Source organism: Martes martes (assembly GCF_963455335.1).
Source record: "Martes martes genome assembly, chromosome: 6".
In the NCBI taxonomy this organism is placed as follows: domain Eukaryota; kingdom Metazoa; phylum Chordata; class Mammalia; order Carnivora; family Mustelidae; genus Martes; species Martes martes.
In genome coordinates this window covers 72,301,333-72,321,707 of record NC_137893.1, presented here as the reverse complement: position 1 = coordinate 72,321,707, position 20,375 = coordinate 72,301,333, and the positions used below count along the sequence as shown (strand labels likewise).

Genomic DNA, 20,375 nt, shown 5'->3' with positions numbered 1-20,375 from the left:
TTTTGAAGGGTGGATATAACACAACTGAATATAGTATCTACTTAGAAATAAGATAACAGGGGCACCTGGGTGGCTCAGTGGGTTAAAGCCTCTGCCTTCGTTCGGCTCAGGTCATGGTCCCAGGGTCCTGGGATCGAGCCCCACATCGGGCTCTCTGCCCAGCAGAGAGCCTGCTTCCTTTCCTCTCTCTGTCTGCCTCTCTGCCTACTTGTGATCTCTGTCTTTCAAATAAATAAATAAAATATTAAAAAAAAAAAGAAATAAGATAACAGGTAAAAACAAACTATTTTTCTGAATGATTATTATTCTTCATTGTGAAGGACTAAGTGTAGGTGGGAAATAGCAACCAAGCTAGAGAATGACACATGTGTTATTTCAACTCAAACTTTACCCCTATGATTTGGCTAAGACAATTAAAAAGGACATCACTCAATGATTTCTAGGCCATATCATATGTAGTGACAGCTGAATTTGCACAGATCTTGCTTAGGGTGACATGAAAGGCATGAATTTCTGCCCTTTGAAGTTCATTTTTTATTGGGTTCACAAAGTATAATACAACTTACTACACTCCAGATTAGAATTCACTCATTATCTCTTTCCTTTGAATATGCTTTAATCCCCTCTGCAGTTTATATACAGGCTGGCGGAGAGGAAAGAGCACCGAAGAGCGTCGCTACAGCAATTATTAGCTATAATAAGACCATATCTTGCAGGAAGACAGTCAAGACCAGAAAGTGAGATTCTGTGATGACCCCAACTTCAGATTTAGCTAAGAGTCAAGTTAAATGATGAAAATAACGAGATACATCTTTATAGAGTCATTTTTTTTCTATACAAGAAACTGTACAGAGTGACTAACACTCTCCAAAAACACTAATTATAACTAGGAAGAGTCTGGATAAGTGAGTTCCAAAATAATCATGAAGGCCATACTCCTCCTCACCAACTGTGCCCCCAAAAATGTGATGCGTGTTTGTTTTTGTTGTTGTTCTTTTTTTGTTTTGTTTTTTGTTTTTTTTTGGGGGGGGGGGCAGAACGTGATTTAAGTTTTCTTCCTTATTCCAAAGCAAAGAAAATAAATTCTAAGTCAAATAAGGAAGTAAACAGGGAGTGATAATTAAAAGCGGAGGAATGTTCTCCAGGTAAAAAGGAAGAATATCAAGGGCAAGTCTATATGCATCAGTGTGACCATCTAAGAGAGGTCTGAAGCTTACAGGTTGTCTTTGGAATGCATTTTCATAATTAACATATCCCTTAGTGTTTATCTGGATCCATAGCTTTTTAATTCTACCTAGGACATATTCTTCTCTAGACACTCTTGTGTCATTATCATTAAGACATTATTAACATATCATTTTATTTTTATTTCTATTCCCCAATATCAAATAAAAGACCTAGGGTTGGAGGGGAAATCCAGGACATTTAATGGGAACGATGCTGTTATTTAAATCATTTCCACCTGTCAGCTTTACTGTAGTATGCAAAATTCAATAAAAACAAATGAAGCCAATAAAAAGAGTACTTAATGATACCGTTAACAGACTCAGCATGTGGTAAAGTACTATGGATAAATAAAAAGTGTCATTTTCACTGGTTACCAAATGCTTTCTGGCAACAAAGTTAAGTCAGAAGAAGAAAATTTTAAGCTGAAAGCAACACAACTCTATTTAGTTAATTACACAGCTACTAATCAAGTACCCTATAAGGAAATGTGCTGTGAACTGTATGTATGGTTAACCGTACACCCCCTGCATGAGCTGAAAAACAAAGGACTTAGTAGAAAAAGCGATTTCATAATTGTTCAACTTTCATGAACCTTATGCTGGGAGTTCCTAGCATTACAGACCATTGGAAGAGATAACAACAACAAAAAAATGATTATATTCTAAATCTCTCTTTCTCTCCCTTCCTCTCTCTATGGAAATTTTGAAAAAAAAATTGTATGTGTATATAAATGTGTATATATGTGTATATAAATGTGTATATAAATGTATATATATATTATATATGTATATATAAAAAATATATATACAAATATACATATATATGTATATATCATATATAATATATATGTATATATGTATGTATATATGTATATGTATACATATACATATATGTATATATGTATATGTATACATATACATATATGTATATATGTATATGTATATATGTGTATATATTTATATATATACACACATATACATATATATTATATATAATATATATACATATATAACATATGTATATATAATATATATTATATATATTATATGTATATATGTATATAATATATACGTATAAATGTATATATACGTATATATTATATATGTGTGTGTATATATTTATATATATACATATATACATACAGTTATAGAAATGTTATTGTAATTTCCATTATATATATAATGGAAATTACAATAACATTTCTATAATCCATGGGCCCCAGATAATTCAAAACAACCAAATGAATTTCTTTGATAATTTAAATCAGGGTGTGACTTATAGTTTCCATTTAATACCTCCATCTGTGCATATGCTTTTCCTATGTGTTGATACAAAGGAAAGAGTGAAGGCAAATCATCCATATGGTGATTATTGGCTGTGCATTGTTTTATGCATTGTTCCACAGTTAAGGAATTAGGGATAAGGTTACAGGCTCATTCATCACAAGTGTTAATCCAGCTCTGTTCAGAAAAGAAAGGTTGATACTGTTTTCAAACATACTGTTGGAAAAAATTATTTTCCAATCAAAATTATCCTTCTCAACCCTGGATTTCCAAAGTACCTTGTATTTCTATTACACCACTTACTACATTCTTCTTCTTATTGTGGTTCTAACACTAGATTGTCAGTTCCTTAAGAGCAGGAATCCTGTCTTATGAATGTTATATCTTCTGCACTCTTAAGTGCAACAACGTATACAACTTTGACCCCCAATAAAATTTATGAAATAAATCAATACTCCATCAACTACACAGTAGCTCTTGAATTTCTCTGCAATCTTTCATAATTTTCTCCTCTAAAATAATGTGTCATGTCATGGAAATTGCATGCATATTAATAACATTGGACAACCAACTTACCTGAGAAAGAAAAGTGAACCAAACAATAAAGTTAGATCACCTAAAATGTCTTTAAAATCTCTTTAATAAAAGGAACTTTCTTGATTAAGAATAATGATATGACCCAGGAATTTACAGATATTCTCCTTTGGATCTAAGATGAGAGAGACATGCTATAGAGAAAATTATGGCCAGGGTAATTTTTTTATTCTTATAAGAATGTTTTTGTGGTCACTCTGCCTCCATCTTTCCTTAGTTCTAACTCATCTTCCACAGAGATGGAATAATCTTTCTGAAAGCAAATCTAGGAATGTTAGTCTTCTTCTTAAATACAACTGGAGAGCAGTCTGGATTATCTTAGACCTGGCCACATGCCACCTGTGGGCTCGGTTCTACCACTGCCCAGAGTAACCCAAAGCTCTACCTTATTTTCAGAACCAAAAAAACATCAACAGTATTTACAAATGGGTTAAACACAGGTTTCCTCTGTTTTTAACTCTATTTTCTGATTTTTTTTTTCCTGCCTTAAAAATTCAAAGTCAAGTTTTAAGGTCCATATTTCATGTTTTAAAGCCATCCTTTCTTGGTGACAGCTTCTCTTAAACACTCTGAACAGCTTCTTCTCCTAAATTCCTATCATTTTGTATTTCACTCCGTGTTTATAGGTCTGTCCCTCGAGACTACAAGGGGCTTAAGTGCAAGACATTGCTTGTATAACTTTGAAGACCTAGTACTTAACCCATGCTGCTAACAAAGAAAGAAGCTAATAAAAGTTTTTCTGATGGGAGAAGATATTTGCAAATGAGAGTACAGACAAAAGGTTGATATCCAGGATCTATAAAGAACTCCTCAAACTCAACACACACAAAACAGACAATCATATTAAAAAATGGGCAGAAGATATGAACAGACACTTCTCCAATGAAGACATACAAATGGCTACCAGACACATGAAAAAATGTTCATCATCACTAGCCATCAGGGAGATTCAAATCAAAACCACATTGAGATACCACCTTACACCAGTTAGAATGGCCAAAATTAGCAAGACAGGAAACAACGTGTGTTGGAGAGGATGTGGAGAAAGGGGAACCCTCTTACACTGTTGGTGGGAATGCAAACTGGTGCAGCCACTTTGGAGAACAGTGTGGAGATTCCTCAGGAAATTAAAAATAGAGCTTCCCTATGACCCTGCAATTGCACTACTGGGTATTTACCCCAAAGATACAGATGTAGTGAAAAGACGGGCCATCTGTACCCCAATGTTTATAGCAGCAATGGCCACGGTCGCCAAACTGTGGAAAGAACCAAGATGCCCTTCAACAGATGAATGGATAAGGAAGATGTGGTCCATATACACTATGGAGTATTATGCCTCCATCAGAAAGGACGAATACCCAACTTTTGTAGCAACATGGACAGGACTGGAAGAGATTATGCTGAGTGAAATAAGTCAAACAGAGAGAGTCAAGTATCATATGGTTTCACTTATTTGTGGAGCATAACAAATAATATAGAGGACAAGGGTAGATGGAGAGGAGAAGGGAGTTGAGGGAAATTGGAAGGGGAGGTGAACCATGAGAGACTATGGACTCTGAAAAACAACCTGAGGGTTTTGAAGGGGCGGGGGGTGGGAGGTGGGGGGACCCAGGTGGTGGGTATTAGGGAGGGCACAGAATGCATGCAGCACTGGGTGTGGTGAAAAAACAATGAATACTGTTACGCTGAAATTAAATAAAAAGTTTAATTAAAAAAAAGTTTTTCTGAATAAAAAGGAAAGAAATCTAAAAAAGGATTTTAGGCAAGAAATAACAAGATGGTGAAGATACAGAGAGAAGGGAACACTTGTGTACCGTAGATGAGAATGGGTATTAGTTTAGCCACTACGGAAAACAGTATGGAAGTTCCTCAAAAAGTTAAAAATAGAACTACTATATGATCCAGCAATTCCACCACTGGGTATTTAAGCAAAGAAAACAAAAACCCTAATTCGAAAATATATGGGCACCCTTATGTTCACTACACTATTATCTACAGTAGCCAGGATATGGAAACAACCCAGTGTCTGCTGATGGATGAATAGGTAAAGAAATTGTGGTTTATACACAGGTATACACACACACACAAGCGTGCGCGTGCGCGGATACTACTCAACCATAAAAAGAGTGAAATTTTACCATTCACAACATTATAGACAGAACTAAGTGTATTATGCTAAGTATTATACTAAGTGAAATAACTCAGAGAAAACAAACACCATATGATTGATTTCACTTATATGTGGAATCTAAAAATCAAACCAAATGAAAAAAACAAAGCAGAACTCATAAATACAGAGAACAGACTGAAGGTTGACAGGGGAGATGGGTAGGAGGATGGGCAAAATGGGTAAAGGGGATCAACAAGTACAAACTTATAATTATGGTGTAAATAAGTAATGAGTATGTAATGCACAGGTTGGTGACTATATTAAATAATATTGTACTACATATTTGAAAGTTGCTAAGAAAACTGAAGAATTATTTTCCATAACTTTTCTTATGGCTTTTAATCTTTAGCTTTTTTTTACTTCAGTATTAATAGCAATGACTTTTGAAATTCTTGCTCAAAAACAAAGAAGCTGTATAAATATCAGATATAAGAAATTAATACTTTAGGGGCGCCTGGGTGGCTCAGTGGGTTAAAGCCTCTGCCTTCAGCTCAGGTCATGGTCCCAGCGTCCTGGGATCGAGCCCCACATCGGGCTCTCTGCTCAGTGGGGAGCCTGCTTCCCTTCCTCTCTCTCTGCCTGCCTCTCTGCCTACTTGTGATCTCTGTCAGTCAAATAAATAAAAAATCTTTAAAAAAAAAAAAAGAAATACTTTGAAAAAATTAAAACAAGCATTAATGATAAGCCTTCAATTCAAATCAAAAAGTATGTCATCCATACAAACCATACAAATTCTTTTAAGAGTTGTTTATTTTGTTTTAACCTCAAGGCTGAGTTTCAATGATAACTAGTTGTTGTGATTGATAACTATCTTAGATCACAGTAAAAATCAATAAATGCTTCCATTTTGCTGACAAAGCTATAGCCAAAAGGCCAAAATTTAATTCCTCACCTTGTGATTTCCTGAATATGCCTGAGTATTGTTTTGTTTTCCATTGTGGATTCATAAGAGAAAAAAATGCATTTTTAGTAAATGTTTACCTCTAAAATAACACATTGTCCTCGTCAGTGCTTCGTAGATCTACATGTTTCACTAAAACTTGCCAAGAGCATTGAACTTCAGTGTAAGAGTAAAATGTAGTTTTCCCAACTGTGTAAATATATTACGCTCTGGACACCCTGAACTCTTGACCTTCCCTATGAGGGAGATGTGCTAAAATGTCAGTTAATCATAAAACAGTGCCACATGGGTTACCCAGAAGCAGTAGGCAATTTAAAAGAGCAATTTTAACATGCAATTGCCAAAGCACGCAATGAAGACAATTTCTGATGATGGTATACTTTATTTCCATTTAATAAGAGAAAAAGAAACTGTATTTTCTTAGCTTCTATACCAGATGGTATACCCAGAGGAAATTGACACAGAGAAAAAACAAGCATACTTTCTTTGATTGTTCAATGGAGTTTTTGAATTACTTCCCATTTAAAACAACTTCACATTTATACCTTTTTTTAAAATTCATAAAATGCCTGAAGAAGCATTATATGAACAATAACATGGGTCAGGCTGTAAGCTAACAGTGCAATAATCATACCCCTCAGGTGAATAGAGAAGCGTGAGGCAAGTGTAGGAGGCCACAGCCACCAGAGGCTGTAATTACCATCTCTTCTAACTTGAGAGACCCTGAAGCAGGTAATTGCACTTACCAAATGATTTAAATGTACTTTAGAAAGAAAACAAACAAACAAAAAATAGCTTCAGCACCTAGGCAGGGCATTTCAGAAAAGGATAAAATAAAACAATGTTTTACACCTCTTCAACTGCTTAAAACATTTAAAACACAGCATATATTTGAGTGTTAAGCTCACTAATCAATTGTGCTTTCAATAAAAGTGAAGTGGCAAGCATTTAACTATGTTCCTCAGGGAATAAGTTAGCCGTGCAGATACTCTTTTGTAAAAATATACATTTTTCCCAGATTTTACCTGTTATACTTTCATTTAGGCATGCCATATTCTTCTGAATGGGAGAGAAAAAAACCACCCATACTAGGAGAAAGAGCAAAGAGAATTCAGGCTTTTCAAATACTAGAAAATGTGTTTTGAGTCCTAGCTGCCCAGTTGTCTGACATTAGGTAAGTCATTATTTCACTTTGTTTTGACTGAGTCTCAGATTAACCAGCTACAAAATTGGTAAAATAATATATCTACCTCACAGGTGTGAAAATAAAGTATCATGATGAAGTCACTTCATATGCTGATTATAAAACAAAAATAATCAATACTTCACTATGAAAATCTACATTTCCATTTTAAAATACAAAATTTACTTGTTAATCCACACAAATAAAACCATTTGACTAACTTACTCTAAAATTGTTTATTGACATATTTCTGCCAAGAAAATAAAATTTACTACTGCCAGAAATAAAATTTCAATGGCTTACAAATATTAAAATGGGATCTTTAACATAATAAATTGTAATGAATTCACTCTTTGATTGGTACTCAGTAGTCAGAGAATGTTCTGTGATACACCAAAACAATGGAATTTCTAAGAGGCAGAAAATAATCTTCATTTGTTTGTTATTTTACAAGAAATTCATGTGAAATTTATTTCAGATACAAAGACATAGCTGAGAAGTTCTTATACTTATTTTTAAGGCTTCCTGATTGTCAACATGCAGGGTGTATTAAAATAGCTATGTCATAATAATCAGCATTTATTCTACCATATGATATTAATACTACAACTATAGTGTGGCATTCTCCTACCCTTGATTAAAATGGAATGTAGAACCAGTATGCAGAGCTTGCAAAAATTAACAGAATGAAATAGGAACTCTTTCAAAGGTTACTATTGGGATTTCAAAGGAATATCATTTCCACACCTTGTGAAAAATCTTTAGGCTTCTGAAATCATTACTAAATACCAGCTACTATTACAGTTAGCATAAGCTGTGTTCTATTTCGTGTTATAGGATACCAGGCCGAGGCCAGCGGAGGTGCTGGTTAAGGCTGAAAGATCTTAAATTTGGAGAAAGGAGTATGCATCTTGAAGAAAAGAAGTAGATGGACATCATACTTTCACCATCAATAATGACCCTGTATTTAGATATACAATACTTATCAATTATCTACAATTTCGGCTTTTCAGAGATTGTTTAAAAATTAACACAATATATATTTTTATTAGCTCTCCTCCCTTTTCTAATAATAGAGAGCAAGAATAATAGACATTCCTGATAAAACAGTAACCAGTTTCTCAAATCTACAATGTATTTGAAAATCTAAGCACTTTCCTTAGCCATAAAAACATGCACCAAACACATCTTCTGAGGACGTTTATAAAGAAGAAACATATGTGACAAAGACTCAACACATGTGAAAGATAGTTTTAAAAACAAATAAACTTTCTACAGTGGGAAGTAAAACTACAAGTGTCAGTGAGCCTGACACCATTTTATGCCACAGGGCCCACAGATTAAATGTTTCTCAAATAAAGAATTAGAAGAAAAAGAGCACCGTAATTCCAAAATGTCAAGACATTTATAAATCTGAAAGCAACTATGAGTGTAAGTTATTTTTACTCTATTCTCTCCCACATAGATAAGGTTATTCTTAAAATAAATTACCTCAAAACACTTTATAGTCATATTTTTACTTATTACAGTCGATATGCATTCTCAACATAAGCATTCAATAGGGATAAAACAATGCTCCTTAACATGCTGTTTTCTCCACTTAATACAGCATAACTAGCTTTAAAATGCAACCTCATATACTTGCAGTCTCCATTGGCTCACACATCAATAACCGATTTCAAGTAATTCCCGGTTAAACAAAAATCACATTATATTAACAATATATTGTATGGCACCGCTGAACTTTAATGGTCTACTTTGATGAAACCCTTTAAAAAATAAGAAAACAGATGATATATTTAAAAGAAAGAAATCTGGGCATGGAAGTCAAAAAGAAGTTATCAGCAAGAACCAAATTATGGAAAGAGCCCAAATGTCCATCAACTGATCAATGGATACAGAAGATGTGATATATATTGAATGGAATATTACTCAGCCACAAAAAAGAATGACATCTTGTCTTTTGCAATGACATGGATGGTGTTAGAGAGTATTTTGCTAAGCAAAATAAGTCAGAGAAAGACAAATACCATATGATTTCATTCATACGCGGATTTTAAGAAACAAGCAAATGAATATGGGGGGGAGAAAAAAAGAGAAGCAAACCAAGAGACAGACTCTTAACTATGGAGAACAAACCTAGGATTACCAGAGGGGAGGTGGGTGGGAGAATGGGTGAAACAGGGTGATGGGGATGAAGGAGGGCACTTGTGATGAGCACTGGGTGTTGTATTTAAGTGATGAATCACGAAATTCTACACCTGAAACTAATATTGCACTGTATAACTTGCTGGAATTTAAAAAAAAGGGGGGGACACTTGAGGGGCAAAGAAATAAAAAAGAAGACACTAGAATAGTAAATTACTCTTCATAATTTTAATTTGTATATACTTTATAAAGATTAAATGTAGAAGGAAAGATAGTTTTATTAGGAAATACGTATAGGCAATATCCTGAGTAAAATGAATTTCATTGTTCATCTTTTTATGTTAACATGGGGAATTTAATTTTGGAAGACAGAGTGAGCTATTCCTCAATGTCCACAATGTCTCCTCTTTAAATTGTTTCTCTGACTTGCTGAGGTTGTGGAGTCTACTTGCCTCTCCCTCAGAAAAGTCACCCACTACAATTAGAATACTTTGCCACATACCTAGAATAAAAAGACTGAGCTGCAAGAAAATTTAAAAAGCAAATTGTGTGCTTTAGGCTGAGCCATGGAGACTTAACCAACATCTTCTAAGTCAAACTGCCTACCCAACCACAGAACGTAGAAACAAAGGACAAATTAGTAGACTCTCTGTTGTCTAAATCTCAGATTAATAATTGAGCAGTTAAACTGCCTGTTAGTGAGCATCTTCCAATATAAATATTTAACGATTTATACATAAACATCAATATATTAAAATTGAGTCGAAACTTAAAATATTTAAAGATGATAGCATATTAGGTAATTTCATGGGTTTTGCTTTGATTATAGATCAGTTCTCTTGGTGAGTAGCCCCGGAATATTGTAAAAACAAAAATACTATAAATGCCAAACACATGTTCAAGAAACAAAAGACATTTTATAGGCATTTACATTTTCATAGATCCCTACAGTCTTAGTTTTCAATTTTCAGAACCTAAATCACTAAATGTTCAGGATGCATAGATCCATGCACTAACTCTGCAGGTGTTTCAACATAATACTTGATGGTTAAAAAATGGCTCTTCCAACTAAACTAAAAAATTAAGCTACTTTCAGTAATAAAATAGTACACTAAAAATGCTCTCTAATCACAGAGACAATTGAACTTTTCAGTGGCTTTTGATAAAGAGTCAACAATTTCTCTTACTATAACAACATGGTATAATTAGGAACTGGGATCTATATTCATATATTACTTTTTATTTCACGTCTCATCCTTCCTTCCTGTTTCATGCTATTATTTTCATCACTTCGTTTCAGGCATGGGGAGGGCAATTAACAAGTCTCTGTATATTGTAGAGTTGGGTGTCAAGTTAATCCTCAACCACAGGTTTTCTGAGTTAAGAGAGTAATCTCACCAAGGCCGGCTTCAGAGTAACTTTTTAATCTATATTATCAGATAGGGCCTCTGCACTGCCCGTAACAAAGTTACCAAGGGAGACAATCTTCACATAGCCGAAAGGTATTCAGCACTTGCTGAACTGTCGAAGTTTCCTCTCTCAATGGTAATGATACCTTCACCAGCATCTGTCAGAGATTTTGGACTGAATACAAGCAGGCTGAGCAAAATTGCTGCTCAAGAAAAGATTATGAATTCATCATAATACTGAATAATAACAGAAACACACTGCTCTTAAATTAGTCCATTATGACATAAAGCTACAATTTACCAAGTTCAATAGAACTCTTAGTGTGACTCATCATGTGCCAAGTAATTAGAACATTTAATAGTGCATTTATACTAAATGTCTAATGCTTGACAAGCATTGATCCCTTCATGAGGCAGAGGGGCCTCCTATTCAGTCTTACCTGCACATTTGGTTCTGGTAATTAACGGAGGTCCCGGGAGGCCCGTTCCACCTTCACCAGGTCTTGTAAGTAGAACACGGATCTCGTATTCAGTATCTGGGTCCAAATGCCATAATTTATAAGTTGGAGCATTGACTGCGTGCGTTTCTGTCCAGGACCCTGATGTCATCCGGTACTCGACTTCTTTCAGAATGATGGGACCATCGCCAATGATGGAGTTAGCATTTAGCTGAATCAGCAAATAGGTAGGCCCAACACCAAGCAGCTGGGGAGGAGCAATGGGTCTTGGTGGTTCTAGGAGAGATGAAGGTGCAGCCCAATTAGTTAAAAATCCAAAAGACTAAATAAAATACAGAGATATATTAATGTCTCTCAAAACTGAAAGGTTTAATGCATAATTTACTTAGGAGCACATAACAAATTCTTAGGGAAAACCACAACATGAGTGATCTGAAACTGTACTTTTAAGGAGTAAATACTTTCACTGATGGGATATGACCCTTTTTAACACAAGTTTTCTTTTATTAAAAACATGTCTCTCCAGAAGATAAATTTGTACAGGCTCAGTAACCAAGGGAAATAAAGGGAAAATATTTAAGGATGGATAGCTCTGATTAGCTACTAATAGAGTACAGTTGGGTCTCTGACATTCTTGAGGTCCTAAGACCTCAACAAATCTCAAATTAATGAATACTGTTATAACTCTTTATTTCATTTATGAAATATGGCAAAGCAGTACTTTGGTTTTTGCTTTGTTTTTCACTTCTGCAGAGTTCCTGCAGAGGAGATGAGAGGAAGGAACAGCAAAGCTGAACTTAGAAGCTGATACCAAGTGCTGACTTGTTTCTACATACCCACCACAGAATTTAAGAGAGTGAAATTTATACCGAGGCAAAATCACAAGTCACTACATATCACTAGCCTTTGGGAATAGCATGCAATACGGCAATGAATCAAACATTAAACTCAAATGTCAAAGGTACAGTGCAATTTAATTTTGGACAGCTTAGATATTTCCTTGAAAGAAACTTTGGAAAACATTATTGTGATGTCTGAACTTATAGAAACACTGAAAAATCAATTAGGGCCCCCCTTTTATTTTTCATTTAACAATGATGCAGGTGAATTTGATACTGGACTTTATGAAGGACTCTATTGCTCTAGCTCTGTCTATGCGGTCCCTCTATGGGAATTCTAAGTCACGAAGATGCTCTAATTAGTACCTTGCGATCAGATTCTTCTTTGAATCTCTTGAACAACATTTCTCAGGGAAGCTAAAAGACTTTAAAATAAAGTGTTAATTTTCATAAAGTGGTAACTGCCCAAAAACTGATTTAAAGGTTTGTGTGTTCCTATGTAGAATTTAAGAAACAAAACAGATGAACATATGGGAAGGGGGGAAATAAGAGAGGGAGGCAAAACATAACAGACCTTTAATTATAAAGAACGAACAGGGTTGCTGGAGGGGAGGCAGGCACGGGAAGGGCTAGTGGGTGATGGGCATTAGGAAGACACATGTGATGACCAGTAGTAAGTGTTACTGTAAGTGATGAATCATTTAGTGATGAATCGCTAAATTCTACTCCTGGAATCAATATTACACCATGTTATCTAACTAGAATTTAAACAAAAATTTGAAACAGAAAAAAAAGGGGTAACTGTTGGCAAGGTAAGCAATATACAGTAACTTTCTGTATTTTCTGTTCAATTTTCATATAAACCTAAAATCTAAGAAATAAAGTCAATTAATTATTTTTAAATGTGTGTGTTTTAAGAGATAAAGCAATATATATGGAGGAAAACTATTTTTTTTAAGATTTTATTTTTAAGTAATCTCCACACCCGACGTGGGGCTCAAACTCACAACCCTAAGATCAAGATTGCGTGCTCCACCAACTAAGCCAGCCAGGTGCCCCAAGAAAAGCTATTAAATGTAACCACACATTGCTTCCTTCTTTCCCTCAGTAGGGGTGGACTGGAGAATATGCAAATAGAAGAAAGTTATGAAAAGACAGCCAATATCTTTCAAACTGGATTTTCTATTTTAATGGCAACACACACTTGGAGTAACATACAATGCAAAACAAACAAACAAAAAACCTTCAGACACAGGTTTTACTTTCTAATACAGGTTTAAATGAAGCAAGGGTTTTCAGCTGTAGCCCAGGACTTGCTTTTAAACCCTAAGAGTATAAAAAAGTATAGTTTCCATTTTATGAATCCCTGAGTTACAAACATCCCTAACATAAGGAATAAGAATAGCTGGCTTAGATCTCTAACCATACTAAAGTCACTTTCAATAATGGTCCTCCAAAATTCATATGACAAATATTTACTGAGTAACTACTAATTGCTAGTCTGTTGTATACATTGGTTAGTCATATAATATGGCAAGGGAGATGGAGTAACAATAAAACAACAAATTCATTATTTTAAAATGAGAGTCATGCAGAAAACAGATACAATGATATTATAATAGCACTGTATGGTGAGAGACGGTAGCTACCCTTGGGGTGAGCACAGCATAAATCACAGTAGAGCCTTATGGAATCACTACTTCATATACCTAAAACTAATGGAGCACTGTGTGTCAACTATGCTCAAATAAAAATTAAAATTGGAAAAAATAACAACATGGGTGGAGACACCTACTGAGGAACACCAATTTTCTTCTATCCAAAAATATTTGAGGCATATTAAGTTAGTGCCATCAGTAATCATGGCTCATCATGGCAATAGCTTTCAAACTCATTATTGGTAGAATCATAGGAGTTTGTGGTTCACGAAAGTGAAAATAAATCTAAGATTGTATAAAATAATGTATGTACTATGTAAAATCTACGTGTAGAATTATTTCCATTTCTATGAAAAAGTAATTCTTAACATCTGATTTACAAACTTTACAATATCTTTTCTTTATGGTTTAAAAATTGTTTCAACAACATAAAGTCAAAACTGTGTAGAAGGCGAACTATTCCAACTTTCACTACTGACTTCAATTGAGAAGCTACTCACAAAGTAGAAAGTTTAAATAAAACCAAAATAGTTCAGAATTTTCATTTATCTGCTAAAGAAAGACAAAGCCAGACATTTCATATCATGAAATTTTACCAACTAACGACTTGTATATTTCAAGTTTACAAAAGTCTCAGTAGACAGAAAGAGAAAGTTGACATATTTTCTAAACCTTGAGCTGAAATGAAACTGAATAGAGAAATGAGCATAATAGAAGAAATGCAAATATCTTCCCAGACTATCTCAATGTTGCACATATTTTAAGAAGCAGTCTGTACTTTGCGAATAAACTGAGTTGCCTCATATGTGCAATGTTTGTTTTCATTCCAGATGGCTCATATACTGACTAATTTAAGTTAAGTAGTAAATGAAGCTAAATCCACAGCTTCCTAGGGTTCTAACCCAAAGCTGCAATGCCTCCCATACAACACAATGGAACAACAACTTGAAGAGGTCTCATATTTAACATGACGGACTGATTTGTCAAATGAGATATGAATAACAAACCTTGGTTAATCTATAAATTTGCAAGTATTATGAGACCTGAACTATAACCGTATACTGAATGATAACTCTCATCCACCCAAACTCTCCACACCACTGCTGTGGAAAATAAGAAGCAAACAGAGGAGAGCTGCAGGGAGAGAAATGAGAGGGAAAGAGCGACAACAAAACATATTATTAGAAACACGTGAAAAAGTAAAGCATAATATTTCTTCTGTCATTTCTATCTTTAAGGAAATGACATGTAAAAGAAAATGAAATTTGAATCAGGAGATTCGAGGTTCACAAAATGCACCCGCGAAGAGCTGGGTAAATGTTATTTACCTTCTTGACTTTACAGCTTCTTCACTGGCAAACCAGGCATTATTTCAAGAATTGCTAAAGACTTTTCTAAATGTGTCAACAAGCCCCATATTGGCTGTTATTTTGCTTTGTTTTTCCAGAGAGCATGTAAATTTTTAAAACCAAAAATTAATAGCCATCACTAGTGTTTTGTGTACATGAAGAAATGACTTTGATATAATCGGGTGCTTAGCTGGAAGAAGGGTAACAATTCACCCTGATCAGGTTTGTATCTCACTTGCTATGGTCAACAATAAGGGTAAGTGCACTTGCCAAGGCAGTAGCTCAAATTTGGAACTGTGACAATGTTCAGAGAGACTCAGAAGCATAACATTGTTTAACAGCATGACTAGAGTGAAATCTAGCATTAATGAGACTAATATACCACTACATATTAAATTTTTTATGTTAGAAGAAAAGAGTAGCCTCGTATTAGCATATGTGTTTTTGTTTTTAGGCCCTTGAGAACAAGAAGGCTTATTTATAAAATCTCTATTCATTTCAATAAATTATGCATGAATTTTCATCAGCTAGCAAATGAACAAGTAATTGTTCTGCAGCAATATTAATATTCTTCATAACTTAATACACTATCAGACCCAGAGGTGTGTTACGAATGAATCCCAATTGTATACTAGGTATCAGATGAAGCATGCAATCCCCAAAATACAGGATAAACTTTGCCAATGTTACCAATTAACTTTCAATTAATGACTTACATTCATTACTCTAGATCTAAACCTATTATACAATCGTAATTGTACATTCAAATCGCTTTATTTATTTTATTTCAGATAATTTCAAAAAGTGCCTTGAAATCAAGATAAGTCATTATGAAACTATATCCTCATCCAATTATTCCTATTACAACACTATTTTATAAACATATGTATCACTTATTAACATTTGGTTAAATAATAAAATGCAAAATCAGATCTAGAAGTCACTAAGCCAGTAAACATCAAGGCCAATGGCACTTCTACATTCACCTTTCCAAACAAATAAATCAAATACCTCTCAGTCCTATCACCTTCCAAATTGTTTCATTTACTTATCAAAGAAGGCTTGATTAAAAGTTTCTCAAGGGGCACCTGGGTGGCTCAGTGGCTTAAAGCCTCTGCCTTCGGCTCAGGTCATGATCCCAGGGTCCTGGGATCGAGGCCTGCATCAGGCTCTCTGCTCATCGGGGAGCCTGCTTCCTCCTCTCTCTCCGCCTGCCTCTCTGCCTACTTGTGATCTCTGTCTGTCAAATAAATAAATAAAATCTTTAAAAAAAAAAAAAAAGGTTTCTCAAGATTAGCACTCTTACCATCAAAGCAGGCAAGGACACTGAACTTGTCCCCTTATGGCCACTGTAACAAATGATCACTCCCTGGATGGCATAAAACAACAGAAATTTATTCTCTCATGGTTCTGGAGGCCAGATATTCGAAATCAGTATTGCTGGGTCAAAATCAAGGTGGCATGGGGCCATATCTCCTCCAAGTGACTAGGAAAGAATGAGTTCCTTTCCTTTTCCAACATCTGTGGCTATGGGTATTCCTTCCTTGGCTTGTGGCCACATCACTCTAATCTTGTTCACATTACCTTCTGCTCACACTACCTTCTGCTCTTCTCCTACTTAAGGTCACCTGTGACTGTACTTAGGGTCCACACTGATAACTCAAGATCTCCCCATATCAAGACCCCTCAATCACATCTTCAAAAACCACTTTTCTCGAGAAGCCAACAGTCATGGGTTCCAAGGATGAGGACTTTGTGGTCTTTGGGGCCATTTTTCAGTCCACCAAAGAGACACACTATGATCTCATCCTTCTTCCTGGGCAATATCTCAGCTCTATCTTTTCTCCAGTTGTTTAGAGCCCATGAGCCGAAAATACTTCTAGGAAAGTTTCACAGTTAGGTTTCGAACAGTGGAAATTACCAAAAGCAAATAATTTATCCACATTGCCTTTTTTTTTTTTTTTGCTATTTATATTTTTAAGGAAATAAAAATAAAGATGAACATTACCACTTCGAATGACTACAGGAGTGAATGTTCCCTTACCATATCTAAATTCCTGTAAAAATCAATATTAGACTGCCTTGGAGACAGATATTTTATTTACTATCATTTATTTTCCATTTATCCATTATTGAATGGATCACTTCAAAATCAATGTTATTCTATTTCTTTATCATCCCCCTCTTCAAAATTCTGATCCAGTTCCAGTTAAAAAAGAAAATTCACTAGTTCATGCTTCATATTGTTTAATTTTCTTCCTCATCACCTATTAAAATGCTGAAGTAAAGGGAGACAGACAGTAGAGACTGTGAGCAGGAAGAATGACATCAGTGCACCAAATTATTCAAGCATTTATTTATCACCTACAGTCTCATAATTTTAAATCATTTTAAATTATACCCTAAAAAGATAACAGCATAATTTAAGGGTACCTGAGTGGTTCAAGAAACCTGAAATAGTAACGTTGATGAATAAGAAGATGACCTTCCTTCCCATAAGAAATGGAAAGCAAGGTATGGATAATTAGAAACATTTTCTTTGGGCATTTAATATCATATGCATGACAACAATTTGTTTAATTTTTCCTTAGATGTTGAAACATAAGGTACACATTTGAAAATTTCAGATTCATGTACAAGGTTTCTCACAAATGCACACTTTATGAACTGCAAAGCAGATATTATGAGAGGAGTAATAGTTCTTTCATGATTTTCACTCTGACTTCCCTGATACTTCAGATTTCCAGGCCTAATAAACTCCTTAAGGAGCCAAATCCCTCTCCATTCACTCTTCTGGTTATTATCGCATATTTTTTGCTGATATCAATGATGTAATTAGTAAATTCTATAAATTATCTTTCAGATAAACTACTATTTTAGTTATGTTTAAAATTTGTGCATTAAGAGAAAATTTTTTAAGCAAAGTGATCTTAAAATTTAATATATTAAAGTCCCTTTTTAAATCCAACAATCCAATTGATGAATACTTTTTCCAAGTCATATCATTCAGATGGCTCCTAAGCTTGACCTGGTCAAATAAAGTTAATACTTAGACAACACACAGTTTGGATGTTGTTAAACCTGGGGTTCCTATGCCAGCACCTAGACCAAGTATCAATTAAAAGGTGCTACTGTCATCTACTATCATCTCCATGAAAATTAGATGAGTGTTAGTGTATACTTATGGTAGACTATAGAAAGAGTGTGCACTGTGACCCACTGCCCACACTCACAACACTTCACATACCAAAAACTTCCGATAACCATGAAATAAATACACATGATTTCTGTTAAGTATGTAGAAATACAATGAGAAAAATGAGAAAAAAACTTTGATTGAATAGCAAAACTCTCATTTAGTGATATATATGTTTGTTTATAGTACATATTTTTTAAAAGATTTATTTATTTATTTATTTATTTATTTATTTTATGGGGAGGGAGAGAGACAGCACGGTGGGGAGGGGCAGAGGGAGAGAGAAACTCAATCAGACTCTGCACTGAGTGTAAACCCTTATGACCTGAGCTGAAAATAAGAGTGGGTTGCCCAACTGACTGTGCCACCCAGATGCCCCAATGCTATGTATTTTTACCCATGAATAGTTATGGAGAGCTAAACAGAAGTTTCTTCATTCCCTTCCAGTGGTTTTTCCTTAAGGGCAGTTGCTCAAATGATTGAGGAGTGCTAATGGTTTTGAGTGGGCTGAGAAAAATTACTTAAGTTTAAGAAATGCACAGGACAGTCCCACCAAATGAAGAATTCTCCAGTCCAAAACACCAACAGCCTCCTCTAGAGAAACACAATGACAATGTTAAAAATAACTTCCCCTCAGCAATCCATGGCTTAGGCTTACCTAAAATCATATCACTTCCATTTCTATTTTTCAACAGGGCAGTGGAGCAGAATTTTGAAGAAAAGGTTGCAAACCCTGAACAGGTGATCATGTATTCACACAGGCTTGACCATGGTTAATGGGGCATAGCTAAATGGCATTTGATGATATAGCTTGCTTATGGGCAAGTGAACTGATAATGTTTTTGGAAAACAATCTACCAATATAATATCATGAAATAAAGATGTATTTAAAAAGTATAGTAGGGGGGCGCCTGGTGGCTCAGTGGGTTAAAGCCTCTGCCTTCGGCTCAGGTCGTGATCCCAGGATCCTGGGATCCAGCCTCACATCGGTCTCTCTGCTCAGCAGGGAGCCTGCTTCCTCGTCTCTCTCTGTCTGCCTCTCTGCCTACTTGGGATCTCTGTCAAATAAATAAAATCTTAAAAAAAAAAAAAAAAGTATAGTAGGGGCACCTGGGTGGCTCAGTGGGTTAAAGCCTCTGCCTTTGGCTCAGGTCATGATCTCGGGGTCCTGGGATTGAGCCCCGCTTCGGGCTCTCTGCTCAGCAGGAAGCCTGCTTCCTCCCTCTCTCTCTCTGCCTGCCTGCCTCTCTGCCTACTTGGGATCTCTGTCTGTCAAATAAATAAATAAAATCTTTTTAAAAATAAATAAATATATAAAATAAAAAGTATAGTAGTCTCACTTCTGGGAATTTAATATAAGAGGAAAATTTAAATCTTTGTTTAGAAGAGCAAAAAAGTAAACAACCAAAATATTCAACAACAGGAAAGCAGAGACACAAATTACGGTATATCTTTTCAACAGAATTTCATACCAACTTCAAGAACTCAAGTTGTCAAGTTTATATAATGCCTGTCAGGGGACAGTTAAATATTTACGTGTATCAGAGCTTGCATTTTATTTTTTTTTAATTTTTTTAAAAGATTTTATTTATTTATTTGACAGAGAGAGAGATCACAAGTGGGCAGAGAGGCAGGCAGAGAGAGAGGGAGAAACAGGCTCCCCGCGGAGCAGAGAGCCCGATGCGGGGCTCGATCCCAGGATCCCGAGATCATGACCTGAGCTGAAGGCAGAGGCTTAACCCACTGAGCCACCCAGGCACCCCCAGAGCTTGCATTTTAAAAAGTATATCCCTATGGTAGAAAAAATGAAAACCACCAACCATCACCACCAGAAGGAAATACACCAAAAAGCTACCAGCAGGGGTGGGCGAACTTTGGGACCATGAGTGGTTTTACCTTTTCTTTTATCTCTGCTTCCAGTAAAATTTATAATGTGCTTGTAAAACTTTCTCATCATTAC

The 20,375-nt window shown here is 35.2% G+C and overlaps 1 protein-coding gene across 2 annotated transcripts in view; it reads right to left on the bottom strand.

The window, feature by feature from the left end:
* The window catches only part of PTPRK (protein tyrosine phosphatase receptor type K), a 568,933-nt gene that overhangs the window by 225,953 nt on the left and 322,605 nt on the right, over positions 1-20,375 (bottom strand). For both annotated transcript variants that reach the window (XM_080807221.1, XM_080807222.1), the window contains exon 7: positions 11,356-11,649. In XM_080807221.1, the coding sequence (XP_080663347.1) occupies positions 11,356-11,649 (294 nt within the window). The remainder of the gene's footprint in view (positions 1-11,355; positions 11,650-20,375) is intronic.